Source organism: Pteropus vampyrus, unplaced genomic scaffold, assembly GCF_000151845.1.
Source record: "Pteropus vampyrus isolate Shadow unplaced genomic scaffold, Pvam_2.0 Scaffold332, whole genome shotgun sequence".
NCBI classification, from domain to species: domain Eukaryota; kingdom Metazoa; phylum Chordata; class Mammalia; order Chiroptera; family Pteropodidae; genus Pteropus; species Pteropus vampyrus.
The window spans coordinates 1,416,136-1,432,791 of record NW_011889113.1 but is presented as its reverse complement, the minus strand read 5'-3'; the positions used below and the strand labels follow the sequence as shown (position 1 = coordinate 1,432,791).

The window sequence follows — 16,656 nt, the reverse complement described above, 5'->3', positions numbered from 1 at the left end:
TTACCTTTGGTTGTTGGTGAGAGCTTCAGGATTCACTTTGATGAGCTTATCAATATCTTGATTCCTTTAAGTGGAAAAAAAATAAAAGCAGCTAGGTTAGAGACAGTAAGAGTTTAAGTTGGTTGGAAATAGGAAAAAAGGGTTTGTTATCTTATTTAGTTTGAGATGTATTGGTTTGGCTTTGAACAGCCTTGAAATACATTTCCTAACTAATCCAGAGGAGAATGAATTATGCTGGATAAGAAGAAAAATTATTCTGATTTCACTCACTTTCTTGCCAGAGTATATCTACCAGGGCATACTGGCTAAGTGTTCACTGCATCCATCTGGTGATTAACATCTTTTCAGTCTGGAATGTTTTCACATGGTGGAGAGACAAACAGATTCTAACATCCTCATTATTTAAAAAATCATATTCAGCAACTAAATGTATATATTTTTAAAAATAATAAACTCTAAAATTGGAATTACACTTAACATAAGGTTTCAAAGAGAGTTTCAGCAACCCATTGAAATTGAGTTTTCTTTCCTTTATGATGATTAAAAAGCCAAATTAAATCAGCTGTTCATGGTCAAATTAGTTACATACTCTGAAAACTGTATAATTCCTACTTGAAGTCCCACCAGTTTCTTTTCCCAGTCGCAGAACAATATTTCCTCCCACGTGGTTTGCTGTCATTTACTGCCTCAGTATATACCTCGTTTCAAGGGTTAGACAGTTGTAATTTTTTCCAATTGTCCCTCTAAACCCCTTCCTAATATGTATTCAGAGAAATACAATAGCCTACCATGGCAAGAAATCACAGGACTGAAAACATCTGCTTTCTACCATCTTAGACAGCAACCTGCTTGTATCTCTTTTCACCCAATGACTCTTTTGCATCATATAAAAATAAAATACATTCTACTCATCAAAAATAATGATGCGAGGTTAGAAACTGAAGGGGAGCTATTTAGAGGTTAATTATCAAAAAAGTGTGAGAAAGGTCTGTGGTCTCCCCCAGTCCTAAACAATGTCAGAGGATGCGCTTCCCAGCTCATGGATTCACTCGCTTTGATCTCTTCATAATCATTCTCAGATCTCTGTGGTAGACAGAAAGCCCTTAACCAAATTTTCAGTTTTGAATTTTCTTCAATAATAATATTCTCGAATAAAGATAATCAATTGATACCTATGAAAGTTATTTAAGGAATGGTTAACACATAAAAACTATCCAAAATATAATGTCCTTTCATATATTGATTGCATAATCTGTCATGAGCTAAACTGTGCCTGAAAGACAACAATCTTTAAAATTAGGTTTACGTACTATATTAGAAGAAAGAATTCAAAGACTAAAATTGTGTAGAGGAGATAATATATTCATAAGCCACAACCTTTCAATAAATAAAATTAATCACAAACATGAGACCTTCCATTTTCACTGTTCTTCCATTTTCACATAGAAAATTTGATTTATCCAACAACCTAAAACAGTCACATTTAAATTGTTTCATAAAGCCCATTAAGAAATATATTTTACATTACAGCCCAATACTCTCTTTTCAGATAGATACAGACATGCATAATAAAACATAAATTTCATCAAATAATACCCTTGCTGCATAAGAACTCATATTTTCTACTCTATTTAATTCATTTTATTTAATTGGGGAAAAATACTGATTGCCACTCATTATATTAATTACAAGACCCTTTAATGGGTTGCAACTCACAGTTTGAAAAACACTAACCTAGAAAACAAAAATGTATGCTGTGTTCTCTAACTACTCCTAAAAAGACAATACTGTGTGTTAATGATGTTTAAGTAGTAACTATAAGATGATGAAATTCACTTTTGAATTCTTAGTAACAGTTCTAAATTGCCTTGATTGTGAGCATCATGCAATTTATCTCGATGAATTAGAAACAACAGATTTATAGACTATTTTTTAGGCCCTGGATCCCCGCAAACACAGGAATTTTATATCTAAAATTTATCCAGAAAAATGTAATATTTTTTCTACCCATTACTGCTTTCATTTATTTTGCTTTAAGGATATAGTAAAGAGACACATCAGAATATTTAGGTATTATTTATAGTTTAAAAGCGGTAAATGCTTTGCAGTCATTTGCACATTTGTGCAATTGTCAACTATGAAGTAATCATTCAAGTGACACTGAAAAGCAGTAAAGGATGCCTCTGGGCTGTCCCATACATAGAAAGAACAACGATCCTAGCTTTACGGCCTCTACTATTTCCTGAGATGCTCAATTAACTTGCATTTATTTTAAGATCAAAATCTGTGTGCTATAGTTTAAAGAACAGTTGTTGGCTTGAAGTTAGAATTACTCACAGAAGACTAAGAGATTTTTGACTCTGGCCTCAGTATTCTCATCTGAAAAATGAGGAGACTGGACTAAATCATCTCTAAGACTCTGCTTATTTCCACTGTCTTCTACTCCTAGGAATCTATGATTATGAAATTTTCTGCCTGTTTATTAAATTAGCTATTCAATGCCTCTTTTTCTTTTTAAATGCAATGCACTGACAATGCATTCTATATTCAGCAAGCAATACACGAGTGTTCCAAAATGTAATATATTAAATTGACAACCTATTATTGTCTTGGAGTAAAATCTCTGTGTCCCTGGTACATAATTAGCTTTAATCTATGATAATTGCCTGCTGTTAATAAGATTGAGTATGTCTACTGAATTCTCTTTTTGGTGCCTATGGCCTATATAATTATATAGTGTGCAACTAATGATACCTAGTTTTAAGCTTCAAACCCAGTAGGTGCTCAATAATTATTCACTGCCTTACAGATCACAGAACTACTATCATTCTTCCACTAGTTTTCTCTGTGACCCTGATCAAATCACCTAAACTTTGAGTCGTGATTTCCTCTTCTGTAAATTGAATAGGTTCAACAGAAACAGGTTTTCAAAATTGTTCAGACTTAACTGGGCTATGAGTTCTCTGAGGTTCCACCTCTAAAATGTTGCAATTTTTATATGTACCAACGAAATTCAAGAAGAAAAATCATGAAAACATTCTTTAGATATCATACATATACCATATATATATACGCAGTGTATAATGCCATAAAAATCTTCATATAACCAGAAACAAAAAGTGAATTTCATCATCTTACAGATACTACTTAAAAAATCACCAATTTTAGGTCCATAACTTTTCTGGGAGCAGCACACCATTTAAAAAACAGTGAATCTCATAAAATTTTCACAAAGAACCAGAAAATACAATTCACAAACAAGGTGAATGATATATGCTGGTGATGAGTCTAATGAAGTATCTAGGTCTTTTAAAAATTATTATCAATAGATTTCAATCAATTCCAGAGATATAAACAGCTACGTAAACAGCACACAGACTAGCTATGTTCCTCCCCCTTCACTTCCTTCAGTTGCTTTACTTGATGCTGAAAGAAGTGGAGCTGCCACCATATTTTTTTTCAACCGCCTTCCTTTCTTGCTTTTAACAAATGGTTAGATATCTAAGTTTCCAGGGACATAAAAAATTTTGATGATTTTTTTAAGTCTTATATTCAATTTGTAAATAGAATGAGTGTAAGTCAAATGAATCAAAAACATCTTTCTCTTACCCAGCCATGTTTTTGACAGCTTTGGGGCTTACATTAATAAGTTCATCAAGACCTTGTTCATTGCTAAAACGAACAAACAAACAAAAAAGGTCAAATTCAGTTAGAAGTCAGCAAATTTTATGGCTGGCATTTTCACTTTTGACATTTGTGAATCATTCAATGGAATTCTAGATAAAAAATGATAAATTTATTGAGTTTCTGCTTTATATACATTAGTTATCTTTTTTTAAATCCTCAAAACAAACTAGTAAAGTATATGTTACCATCCCCCCTTTATTAAAAAGGAAACTGAATGTCAGAGAAGTTAAGACACTCCTTTGGGCCAGGTACCTAAGAAGTGACTGAGGATGAATCAGAATTGAAACCATGGCAACTAGATCTCATATCCCATGTTTCCTGCTAATACCTTCATCTCTCTATGTTCACAATGGTTTCTCACATGTGCACAGTGCTTTTCACTAATAATATCTTCACAAGAATTGAGAGGTAGTTTGGAGTTACTTTGCATGCTTTTCTTAACCTTTGTTCCAGGTCGTAACTTTTCAAGAAGACAGAAGCAAATTCAATGTCACGCAAAAATATTCTAATCAAGAATAAGAATGTTATGTCATCAATTTTCTTAGCACTCATTTTTAAATTAATCTTTTAATTTTTGTGAAGGAGTAAAATGCCAATATTCTTTGGTTTATTTAGTTTTATAAGCATAATTTATTATCTATAAAATTACAGTAATAACTAGTTATTATACTATTGTATTGAATTCCTCAAGTAGTAATTATACAGACGTAGCCTCAATATGATCATTCTAAACAATATTATAATGAAATAAATGGAAGCAATAATAAAAATAACCAATACAGGGTTACTACACAACAAATCAATTCGTTCCCTTTTTTTTTTTTTCATATCCTCTTTCAAAATATCTTTAGCCAAACAATTAATCTCATTTTTTGGCATAAATTGGAGACTTGCTCAGGAGTCTTGAATTATCTTAATAAGCTTACCTTTTGTTTGCTGAAGGGGTTACTTTGATAAGATTGTTCAGGTCTTGGTTCCTGAAACAATGTTGTAAGTTTCAGTAGCTGGTCAAATCAACTGAAATCAATAATAACTTGTATACTTTTTTCGACCTTGCTATTTAATTAAATGATTGTTGCTAATTTAAAACTTCATCACTACTTGAATTCTCTTTTTAGCCCATGGAAATATAGATTGCTACTATCAATTCATTTCTTACATAACTATGTATACATGAAAATTTATTTCCATTTTATTCTTATTTCTTTCAAGATAACTTCAAATTTAAATTACTCATAAACTTCTTATTTTCCATATTACATTTTGCAGTAGAATTAGAATATATTTTTTTTATTATTATTATTGCCTGGGAGCATGCAGATAAACTTTTTAAAAAATAAATTATTTATTTAAATTAGTTTCAAGTATACAGTACATTGATTAGACATCTATATAGTTCATGAAATGATCCCTCAATTGTTCCCTCCCTCTACTGGCCAATATTTTTGAAAGTTGGAATAGACAAGAGAAAAATATAAAATAGCTCATTTCCATGTGTTCCTTATTTCCCTCCCCTCTCCTCCAAAAAAAAAAAAAGTTATTTCCTGATTCTAAGGTACGTAGGTGATATACCTGACACAAATATATAGCATTGAAGCTGCTCCAAGATATAAATCAAATCACTTTAGAATCACACTTCCTGTAATACTAAATCAGAACAAGTAAGACTTCAAATTATATAACTTGTTTTTATTCTAAACACTCAAATAGGCAATCTTAGCTCTAAAGAGACATTTCTATTATTACACTGGGCTCTCATACAAACCCTAATATCAAAAGGCCTGAACAAGAAGCCTAATTTGATATACTTCATTATGGGACAATATGTTATATATGCTAAAGAAAAAAAAAAGATCAGAAAGTCTTATATCACTTAACTAATTTCTAGGATTAACCCACAAACTCATTTTATCATGTGCATATCTCCCCATGTACATTATGTTAAACTATATGGAATTGTCATTTGGTGAGTCACATACAGTTGACTGTCATAATTTCATGAGGTTCAATATAATAGAATAATTTCTTTGGTATCTTCTTTGAATTAAACATTGAATGGTGCTATGGGGACTCAACAATGAAGAAAAAAATTGTACCAGCAACAATAATACCAATAGATACTGTCTAACAAGTACTTGAACACTGCATACTTTACAAGCTTGATCTTATCAAATTTTTCTAGCGACTTATGAAGAAAATAACTCTTACAATCCCCATTTTGCAGATAAAGAAGCTGAGGCTTAAAGAAGATTACACTATTTGTCCAAAATCATATGGCTAGTAAGCGTTCTCTGAACTCAAAAAATTCATTATGACGTGAAAGAGATGGACACATGACCTAATGCAATATAAGGTAGGATGTGGGCGCTAAAACAGAGGCTCAAACACTGCATGGGAAAGTTCGTATGATTAAGGACATCTTTAGCTTTATGAACTTTAAGTGTTCTTGGAAGAGGACCAATGAAGATCTATCTTTCAATGAATCTTAATGGAAGCAATAATAAAAATAACCAATACAGGGTTACTACACAATATAAAGTAATATAAAGTATTATATGGTCTCTAGATTCAGTATCTGACCCTCAAACAATGACAATAATGTTATGCTCTCTTTCAGCGATAAAAAAACTAAGGACAATTTAGCATTAAATATTCAGATAAAAGAGTGATAAAATTTGGGGGTAACCATAAAGTGAATGAAAATATATGCAAACTGGGGGCACGGGAAGCAGGCTATGTTTTATTGGAAGCTATCCCAATTACATTCAGAATTAATCTTTCTCTCCCATCCACATATAATATTATCTTGCCAGGGGTCAGCAAATTATGGTCTTCAAGCTAAATCTAGGGTGCAATCTAGTTTTGTAAAAAAAAGTTTTATTGGAACAAAGCCATACCCATTCATTTACAATGCACTGCTCTATGGCTGCCAGTTGACTAGTTAAAACAGAAACTGTTTTGGCCCTCTCAAACCTAAAATATTTACTGTCTAGACCTTTAAGCAAAAGTTGCTTACCGCTGGTCTAGCCTGAGAAACTTTATACAATAGAGCTATATAGTATAAAAAATTGGAGAACATTCCTATATACAAAGAAAGATAGAAAATCTGTCAGAAAGCAGATGTATGCCTTAGTAACTTTTGTATTTAACTCATGTTCAAACTCACAGCAATATATGTTTATAGCTTCATGATTCTGTCATGTCTCTCTACTTACCTAACATGGCATGCCTTAGAGAAAATTCTTTTATAAAAAACAAATGTCATTCTTTGTATTCCTTACTATTTCAATGAACCAAGAATAATTTTTTTTAAAATAACCCCCCAACTTTAGGAAGTGTTTGGGTGGTAGACAGTAAGAGGAGAGGGAATAAATAAATAAAGGAGAAAGACCGCAGGAGACGTTTTCTTCACATGAAGACCTTGTTTAGACTGCTTAGCTCTAGGAAATTGTTTTGGGATGATGTTTCATCTCATGGGGAATCCTGAGCATGGAGTACAAATCACACACTGATAAGAGATATTTTAAAGAATTCTCTCTCCTCCACTCAAGCTTATGGCCAGGGAGCCCTGAGCAAGGACTTGCTTTTTGGTGGATTCCATCACTGGCCGTCTCTATGATGGGACAATGAATTTTATCCCTTTTTTTAAGTTGAACAGAAAAAAAAGGAGAGATAAAAATGTTCCATGAACCTCACCTTTGGTTAGCTCTGTTCGTTTCAGGAGCCACTTTGATGATACTGTCAAGACTTTGGCCCCTTTAAAACAGGGAAGAAATGATCAGATCAATGGACAACTTATACCATGTGGTTGTAAATATTTATTAAAACTGAGAAATATTTTTATTATAAAAATATTTTATTATGAAATACTTATTTAAACAAGGATTCTCTCAAAGGGTTGGAGTTTTTCAGTCCTCACTATGAATATATATTTTTTAATCTACCTATAACTGCATAGAAATAATAAACAATAACTAATGGTTTTAGAAAATGTGTGATGTGCTAGGCACTATTCTAAGTGATTTACATAATTTATATGACTTAATCCTCACATTAATTCTATGACATAGGAAGTATGATTATCCCAACTTCACAAAGGGAAAAATTAAGATGAAGAAAGATATTTTTCCTCCATGGCTAGTAGCGGCAGGGCTGAATTTAAAGCCAAGTAAACTGACTCCAGAGTTCATACACTTTCTATTACTTTAACCATCTTATTTGAACTTAGTAACAGAATTAGCACTAGAAGTGACTAGAGAGCACTTGGTCCAATTTCCTCACTTTTAGAATGAGAAAACTAAACTCAAACAGAGCAAGCGACCCATCCTATTCACACGGTTAGTGAGGGCAGAGCCAAGCCTAGTCCCACGTCTATGGGTTCCAGTCTAGTTCTCTTCCTCTCTCCTGTGCCATCCCTCTGCTTAAGAAAAATAAACAAATCGACGAATAAAAGTCTTGTCCATCTTGGAAAAACAACTATGCATCTAATTAATCAAAAGGTATGCCATTATATTAGAAACTAGTTGACCAAAATCTTTAACATTTTAGATTGTGGAGATTACATGGCTTTTCATGAACTATCTCTGAGTTTAGTGTCAGTCAGCTGAAATTATGATTTAATTATATTTTAAGCATTATTTAGCATGAAACAAAAAAGAAGAGCTTATTAAATCTTACCCTTGCACACATTTTCCTGTTCTTGGATTCATTTTGATGACGTTATCAAAGTCTTTAGAACTTCAAACAAAAAAGCAAACAAATACATGATAAGTAGAAATGGAATTAAATCAACTAAATATTTTAATTTAAAGGATATATGTACTCAAGATAAATTTTACTATTAAGTTTTGGTATTTGAATTAATACCAGTCTATGACCTTCATTTAAAAGAGTACAAATTTTGACCTCCCTACAAGTCATTGACACACTGGCTTAGTTTCTCATTTGCTATAGCTGTAACTAAATTGTATTTTGTAAATAATATACACTGTTATTCATTTTTGCTTTAAAGGGATTTTATATCCATTATTTCACTTAATCCTTACAATAATCAAGTGACAAAGGTGAAAGAAACATTATGATCCTCATTTTATAACCAAAGAAGCCTCAGCTCAGTGATTTAAGGGACTTGCTCAAAGGCACCCATCTGGTAAGTAATGGAGTCCAGATTTTCTGATTTCAATCCAAAGATTTTTCAACAGTTTCTCCAATGAGTGCCACAAATTGGTGGAGACAGAGAAGGAAGAAAGATAAAGACATAATCCTCACCCTGGATTATTTCTATTTACTTCAGGGGTCACTTTGATGAGATTGTCAAGACTCTGGCCCCTTTAAAACATTAAAAAAATGATGAGGTTAATGGCAGAATAATGCAAAATTATTTATTAAAATTCAGACACAGTATAAACACTGAGCAAAATTATTTATTAAAATTCAGACACAGTATAAACACTGACTGAGATCATGTCAAAAAGACGGAGATTAGTAAAGGTGACTGCAGAAGTACGTAGGGATTTATACATCTCTGAAACTCATTGAGACTCAGCGAGACAGTATTTTAATCTTGGAGCCATTATGTCAGTACTAAATGCTCTATTAGGACTCTGTCTCTATTACGATTATTTAATGCTATACTCTTAACCTCTGCCAGGTGCACTGAACATTTTGTAATAGCCTATGTGTACATTTCATAGAACATTCCAGAAGGCATTCTCTTAATATCAACCTTTAACATGCTGTGGGACTTTCAAATCAGCTTCGGAGAATATGTATTTTGCAAATGACATCCGTTAGCAAGTTTTCCATTCATAACAATGGATTAAGATTAATATGCCAGTTTGTTAAAGTCTATGATATGTAACCTGGTGTCTGATATGCAACATGTGCTTATAACTTTGTGTTAAAACTACAAATTTTGACTAGTTCTGTGAAGGCAACAAACAATAAGAAGATTAAAGTCTATAGAGTTCTGAAATTTAAAATACATTTACTATGATACAAATCTCCACAAAATTGCTGAAAACACATCAGTATTTTATTGTTACCCTTTAGAAAATCTGCTTCTGATCTTAATGGAATTTTGCTTTTGTTACGGCATCTACATGTGTTTTCCAGCCAAAGCTCCTCTGATCTACGGAAGTTGCCACATGGGTAAAGAACACCCTCAGAACGTACTGTTTCTTCATGCCCTGTGGCCCTACTAAGATCACATCACAAAGTCTCTGTGGTTGTGCCTATATATCAAAGATACAGATATTTGGAAGTGACCAGATGTTGACACAAGTTTTTACTTGTATCCAAGAGTCTGAGAATGTATATACTCAGGCTAAAAGGAGCAATAAAAAAATGTGGACCTTTTTCATAATAAAAATAATGAAACAATTAACCCAACAGAAGCAATCATTCTACTCCAGGAAATTCTTGGCTGACTTTTTTTAAACCCTTTGTTGGGTTTTGCTTAAACAAAGTATGTGAGATTTGAATGCCAGTGACTGAAAAATAAAAATTCCTGGGATTCTATGTCCAGATTTGAGTACTCAAAAACAAAACAAAACAAACAAACAAAAAACCACAACAATAAGCATTGTAACTCTTCCCTTGTAATATTTATGTTGGTTGTGGAGTTTGCTTTGATTATATCATCAAGATCTTGATCTTTTTAAACATTAAATAAAGCATATATCAAAGTGAGACTATTTAAATCTCAAGTTCATAAAGTCAGTATAGAAGAGTATGCTAATTAATGTAGTAATGTAAAATAATATTTGAGTTAAATTGTGTGAAGCGATGCCTCATGATGTATATATCTTCAGTATTTATGCATTCTTTAAATCCACAAATAGTTATGCAAAGCCTACAAGAGGACCCAAGTGCTGGGATAGCTGTGAATAATAGAGATATGGGCTTAACCCTCATGAAGCTTCCATTTTAACATGGAGAGAGGCAAACAATATATAATCTAACATATAAATGAATGCTACAATTCCAGATAACAGTACATCCTATGAAGAAAATGAAAAAGAAAGCCTAGTACCTGCTAGGTACTAGGTGCTGGGGCTGGAGAAAGGGGGTGGTGACTTAATTACATTCAAGTGTCAAAAATGACCTCTTTAAGAATGTGACACTATGGGGGTAGACTATTCTCAAAGTGGAAATAGCATATGCAGAAGTTATAAGGCAGGAATGAGCCTGGAATAGAAAAAGAAGCAATTTGGCTGGACTTTACTGAACAATTAAAAGACCATCACTAAGGGTTAGAATTTTATTCTACCTAAAATGAGATAATGTTGAGAGTTTTTAATAAGTGGGAGATATAATCATATTTTACCTTTGAAAAACTTACAGAATCTTATATTCATAATTCATACACACATAAATCCACACAAATATTTGTATGCATGTGTACACATAGGCATGTGTGTACACACACACCAACATATGAAAAACAATAGGTCATAATTTGAAACACTTTAATAAAAATTAGAAAAGAAAACATGAATTTTTCTTGGTGAATCAAAGTAAATTAAATATATGAACAGTATCTAAATCATTAAGAATACATAACTCACTTGATCTTTATTATCACTAATAGTTTCTTATATCTATTATGTGCTAGGCTTGAGAGTATTATGATCTATCTGTATTTTGAAGATGAGCAAATTGAGGCACAGGGACACAGCTAGCCAATACAGAGCCAGAATTTGAATCCAGGTCTTTCAGACTTCTTGCTCACATTCACTATCTCGAGTCACCTCCCTGCTCACATTCACTATCTCGAGTCACCACCTAGGTAGCCAAGGAAGTCAATGCTTTCTTCTTAGTCCATCCGTTGCAAAATGTACAAGTTTCTGGCCTCTGACCATGCTACATGCCAGGCTACTGAGAACAGGGCAGCCTGACAGTGCACAGTCCAGTTTTTCAACTAGCTGAGCCTTTGCTGTGCTGACTGGGCCTACAGGCATCAGTGACACATTTTAGAATCTAATAATATCATGTACTGAGTTAACATAATGAAAAAGAGCTCGAATAAAACCACATGGAATTATTTGGTACACTGTTTTCAGTGACATGCCATCAAGCACAGTTTCAAATACATTCCATCTGCTTTTTAAAAAATAAAAAGCAAGAGGACATAAGCTTTCCAGATTTACTTGACAATTCATGGGTAGAAGTCTTTTAATGAAGTGTACTTTGTTAAGATCTTCATCTTAAATACATACCACAGTTCATACATAAACCCACAGTAAACACAAATACACTACACATGTGAAGACATAGTTCATATATAAGTATATATATACTACTTACATACTCACATACATACATTTATATATATACACTACTTATACGTACACACATATACTTAATACATACACACTTATACATATACATATTGTGATGGTTAATTTCATGTGTCAACTTGACTGGGCAACAGGGGGCGCAGATATTTGGTCAGACATTGTTCTGGGCGTGTCTGTGAAGGTGTTTTTGGAAGAGATTAACTTTTGAATCTGTAGACTGAGTGAAGCAGATTGCCCTCCCTAACACGAGTAGGCCCCATTCAACCAGTTGAAGTCCTGAACAGAACAAAAAGGCTGAGTAAGAGGGAACGTTGCTTGCCTGACTACTTAATCTGCAACTCTGGTCTTCTCCTGCCCTTGGCCTAGAATTTATACCATTAGCTCTCCTGGTTCTCAGGCCTTCGGATTTGGACTTGGAACTATACCACTGACTGATCTAGGTCTCCTGTTTGCCAAATACAGATTTTGGGACTTTTCGCATGAGCAAATCCTTGTAATCAATGAATCAATTTCTCTCTCTCTTTCTCTCTTTTTCTCTCTCTCTCTCCCCCTATATATATCTATATATCCTATTGGTTCTGTTTCTCTGAAGAACACTAAAAAATACACACACATACATTTATACACACACACTACTTATATACATGTATATACACATATATATACATACAACCTATACATATATACACATGTAAACACACACACCTTATATATGTACACACACATGCACTTATACACAAACACATACATACAAAGAAATAAATCACTTAGCGCAAAAGAGGTCAGTCAAAATTCCCATTTAATTTCTTAAAATCTACCTGATCTCAAACTTAACCCAAGAATAAAATGCAAGAAATCATTTCTGTGTATCAGTTGTACAGAATTGTTTAATATGATGTGTTTTGGCAAGGAAAGCTCAGTTTGGGCTTCAATTTAATTTACTCTCCTGAATATAAGCTTTCAGAATTTTGATGTACTTTAAATTCCAGACAAAAGGGGAAGAAAAAGCTTTAAATGTCTTACCTCTTGATATTTTTATTTGTTTCAGGATTCACTTTAATAGGCCCAGTGAGGTCTTGTTTTCTTTGAGGAAGGAAATGAATTTTAGTGAATGTTGTTAAAATAAAACACTAATCAAGTGAACAATGATTGGAAAGATTAAGAAGTGGTAAATATACAAGTTCTCTAGCAATATAATTTTTAAAGCTCCAAGTGCAAATGAAAACTCTTCTCTTACATCTTGAGCTGAAGACCATTTAAGTTTCTTTATTTGTTAACAAAAAACATATGGGAATTTTTGTTCTCAGATTGTGTAGTATATGTGAAACTTGGTAGTTAACAAAATAAACTTTGCCCTCAGATACATCTTGTTAGAATATCCCAAATGGGCAGCATTAAAATAATGTAAGTTAGCTAAAGTTCTATACTGGAACCAGATGGAATATAAATTTCTACTCAACAAATCAGATACAATTACCTATTCTGTTTTTTAAAAATGAGAATAATGTTAATAATAATAAGAATTTAGTAACAGTAAAATTAATAAATATTATTTATAATAACTTATAAAATCATAAGAATATATTATTTCATATAAACTCAGCCATTCACCCAACCAAACCTTTTTTAAAATAACTAGACTGTGGTGAGTTACAAAGGACAAGAAAAAACACCTACATAATAGAAAAATTAATGCCTCACTTCTCAGGGAACACGTGTTCTCCCCATTAAAATAGATTGAAGAAATACCAAAAGGGTCAGAACCTAAACCCCAAAAGGGCAGTACAGGATAGCAGAAGTGTCATGACTGAGTAGTGCCACCATGTTGACATAGCTCCAAAGGAAAGAAGTGGTGGAATGTCCATGCTCCCAGGGCATGTACCTGCCGAGCCCTTCCCCTGGGCTGCCTCCTAAGACCGCCAACCTTAGAGATGTTGACTTACAGGAGTTTTAGTTAAACCTCACTCTTGACTATCTTTATCATTTTGGAGATCTGCTTTGAAAATGTTGTCAAGATTGCTTTATTTAGACACAAATTCAATTCAGTAATTCATCCTTAAAAGCAAATCAAAACCCAAAATCTGGGAGAAAAGGCAACTACTGTTAAACATTGGGACAATTCTTTAAAAAGAAGCCATATGGCTCTTCATTATTGCCAGTTGCGCGCTAATAAAATATGAAGTTAAAATGCCAAATCATTTCATCTTATTGATTGTCACAGAAATCAGATTTAAAGACACTAGTAAGTCTTAGCCAGACTTCCTTTGAGATTCACTTTGATAACATTATCAAGGTCTTCACCTCTTTAAAATACAGTTTAAATCCGTTTCGAAGGACTCCCACTGAATTATATATATGTACACATTCTATGTGATTAATGATGAATTTAAGATTTTAAAGAATATTATTATACCGATATTAAATTCATTTTTATTATAAAAGTTGACTATCAAAATATAGTTAAATTAATCTCTGGGATTTTGTTGGGCTGCATATAAATGTAAATTTAGGTAAAATGTGCTGTAGAGCCTCCAAAGTGAAGGTCAGGGCAGTAGGGATCAAGCACAGATGAGAGAAGACAAAAGTAAAGATGTGACCTCTCAGTATTACTGAGAAGATCACAAAATTAATTGAGGAGAAAATAAACAAGATTCAGAAACATCAAAGCAGTTCTCATTCTTTGTTAGCTCTTTCTGCCCTGACGTTTGCAGTGATAATCATTTCAAGATCTTGGCTTCTTTAGAAAAACATGAAAACTTGATGCCAGTTAGGTTACATTTAATTTTTTCTGAAATCTGTATAAACAAGAATGTCTCTGAAAGGAGGTCAGATGTTTCCATGGCCAGATGTGATTATCCTTAGCTTATCTTTATTAATTTCCACAGTAGTATTTGTTTTAAATCAGTTTAGAAAAACTTGCCAGCAGACCTTTCACTTTGCAATTTTGTCTTTTCTATTTTTTAGTTTCAATGTAAAATTTGGCTCATTTTTCAATTATTTAAGAAAATATAGAATAAGAGATTATGTGTCAGGTTTTCCTGCACTTACTTTAATGTAACTCGAACCTGTGATCCTATGGAAACAGTACTCATCCTATTTCTCTGCTTACTATCTCTGATAGGTCTACAAGTGCAACAGTTCATCTGTGACAAGGGAAAGCATAACACTCCCATTTCTAATGAGGTGTAAAAAGCTAATCTGAAAAAAAGAGAACCACATCAAAGTAGAAGCTTTATTTACCCTTTCTCATTTTTGTCAGTCCTTTGATTAATTTTAACAAGACTTCCAAGGCCTTGGTTTCTTTCTAACATTGGGGCGAGAAGCAGAGCAATAGAGAGAGATAAAGAGAGAGCAATTCACTCTCTATGATACATCAGATTTCTCACAACAGGCGTAAGACGTTATCAGTACCTAAAGCATCAAAAGTTCTTAGAAATATTTAATTCAAGTGTCTCAATTCATGCAAAATACTGTCAAGATATGATAATAATCCTAATAGTAAGGTCCCAAACATTACTCCGTTATTATTAAATCAATTTAAAAGCATACATTCAAAGCATACGTTCCCTGCAGGTCTCAGCTTTTGCTTTCTGTGTCCTTTGAAGGTGGTTTGGTGGGAAGCTATGTTCAATGTATTTATTGAGATGCTGTCTTCTTTTAACATGAAAATCATATACATCATGGGTAGAAATCAGATGATCAATGTATTAAACTTAAACACATTGAAGATTTAGTCAAGTCATTTTTAATAAAAAATTCAATGTTCTGAAGTAAACTTGGAAAAGTAGAAATAGCTCTGTGATGGCTTCAGTACTTTATATAAATTGACCACAACCAATAAAACTTTCACATGCCAATAGCTTGAAATTATTAGGGAGTATAAAAGCTAATCCCTTTAAATTCTTCAATTCCCCTTTGCTATTTTCATCTGTCTCTGATTTCACTGTGAAAAGACTATTGACATTTTAGTTTCTTTTAATGTAAGAAAGAAGAAAGGAAGGGAGGGAGAAAAGAAGGAAAAGGAAGAGTAGACTCTCCCTACTATGCTAATGAGATCAGTCATCCCTGCATCAAAGCCCAGTTGCTATTGAGTTATCCCAGATTATAAATCACTTCTCTTTTCTTCTCTCTTCTGGCCCACAAAATGATTACTTTTGATGCTCACATTACATTTCCTATTTTTGACCACTTTTGTGGAACTTCACAAACTTCATTTTTTAAATATCTGAAATCTCTTTTCCTGTAAAGCTCATATAACCACTTACAGATAATTGACTATTTTCCCACTTCATCTGTTCTCCACTTGAAAAAAAAAATCACCTATAATAATGCTTGCATATCTACATTATAATAATATATTGTTAAGAAGCATCAATGTCTGTGGGATTATTGTTGCCAACACTTTCATTATATAGACTTGAAGTGTTCTACATTAGAGAGAGTTGAGACTGCATCTGCCAAGAGTGGCTTTGAAAGCTAGAATACCCTTCTGAGCACAGACTGGCACAGATAAATCATTTTAAAGATAACCAACACTACAGACGTAATTATCATGTTAGGAAGGCAAACTTAACTAATTAAATAGAAAGTAAGCAGCCAATCTGAGGAAAAAAATAGATCTCTTAAATCCTTACCCTTTGTCATTCTTGACTGTTCTGGGATTTTCTTT

At 33.0% G+C, this 16,656-nt stretch overlaps 1 protein-coding gene across 1 annotated transcript in view; it reads right to left on the bottom strand.

The window, feature by feature from the left end:
* SCEL (sciellin) overlaps positions 1–16,656 on the bottom strand; it is a 124,902-nt gene that overhangs the window by 27,905 nt on the left and 80,341 nt on the right. Inside the window, exons 15-22 of the mRNA XM_023522118.1 lie at positions 16,622–16,652; positions 13,011–13,070; positions 8,956–9,015; positions 8,365–8,424; positions 7,384–7,443; positions 4,614–4,664; positions 3,610–3,672; positions 5–64 (exon numbers count right to left, since the gene is read on the bottom strand). Coding sequence (XP_023377886.1) covers positions 5–64; positions 3,610–3,672; positions 4,614–4,664; positions 7,384–7,443; positions 8,365–8,424; positions 8,956–9,015; positions 13,011–13,070; positions 16,622–16,652 — 445 coding nt within the window. The remainder of the gene's footprint in view (positions 1–4; positions 65–3,609; positions 3,673–4,613; positions 4,665–7,383; positions 7,444–8,364; positions 8,425–8,955; positions 9,016–13,010; positions 13,071–16,621; positions 16,653–16,656) is intronic.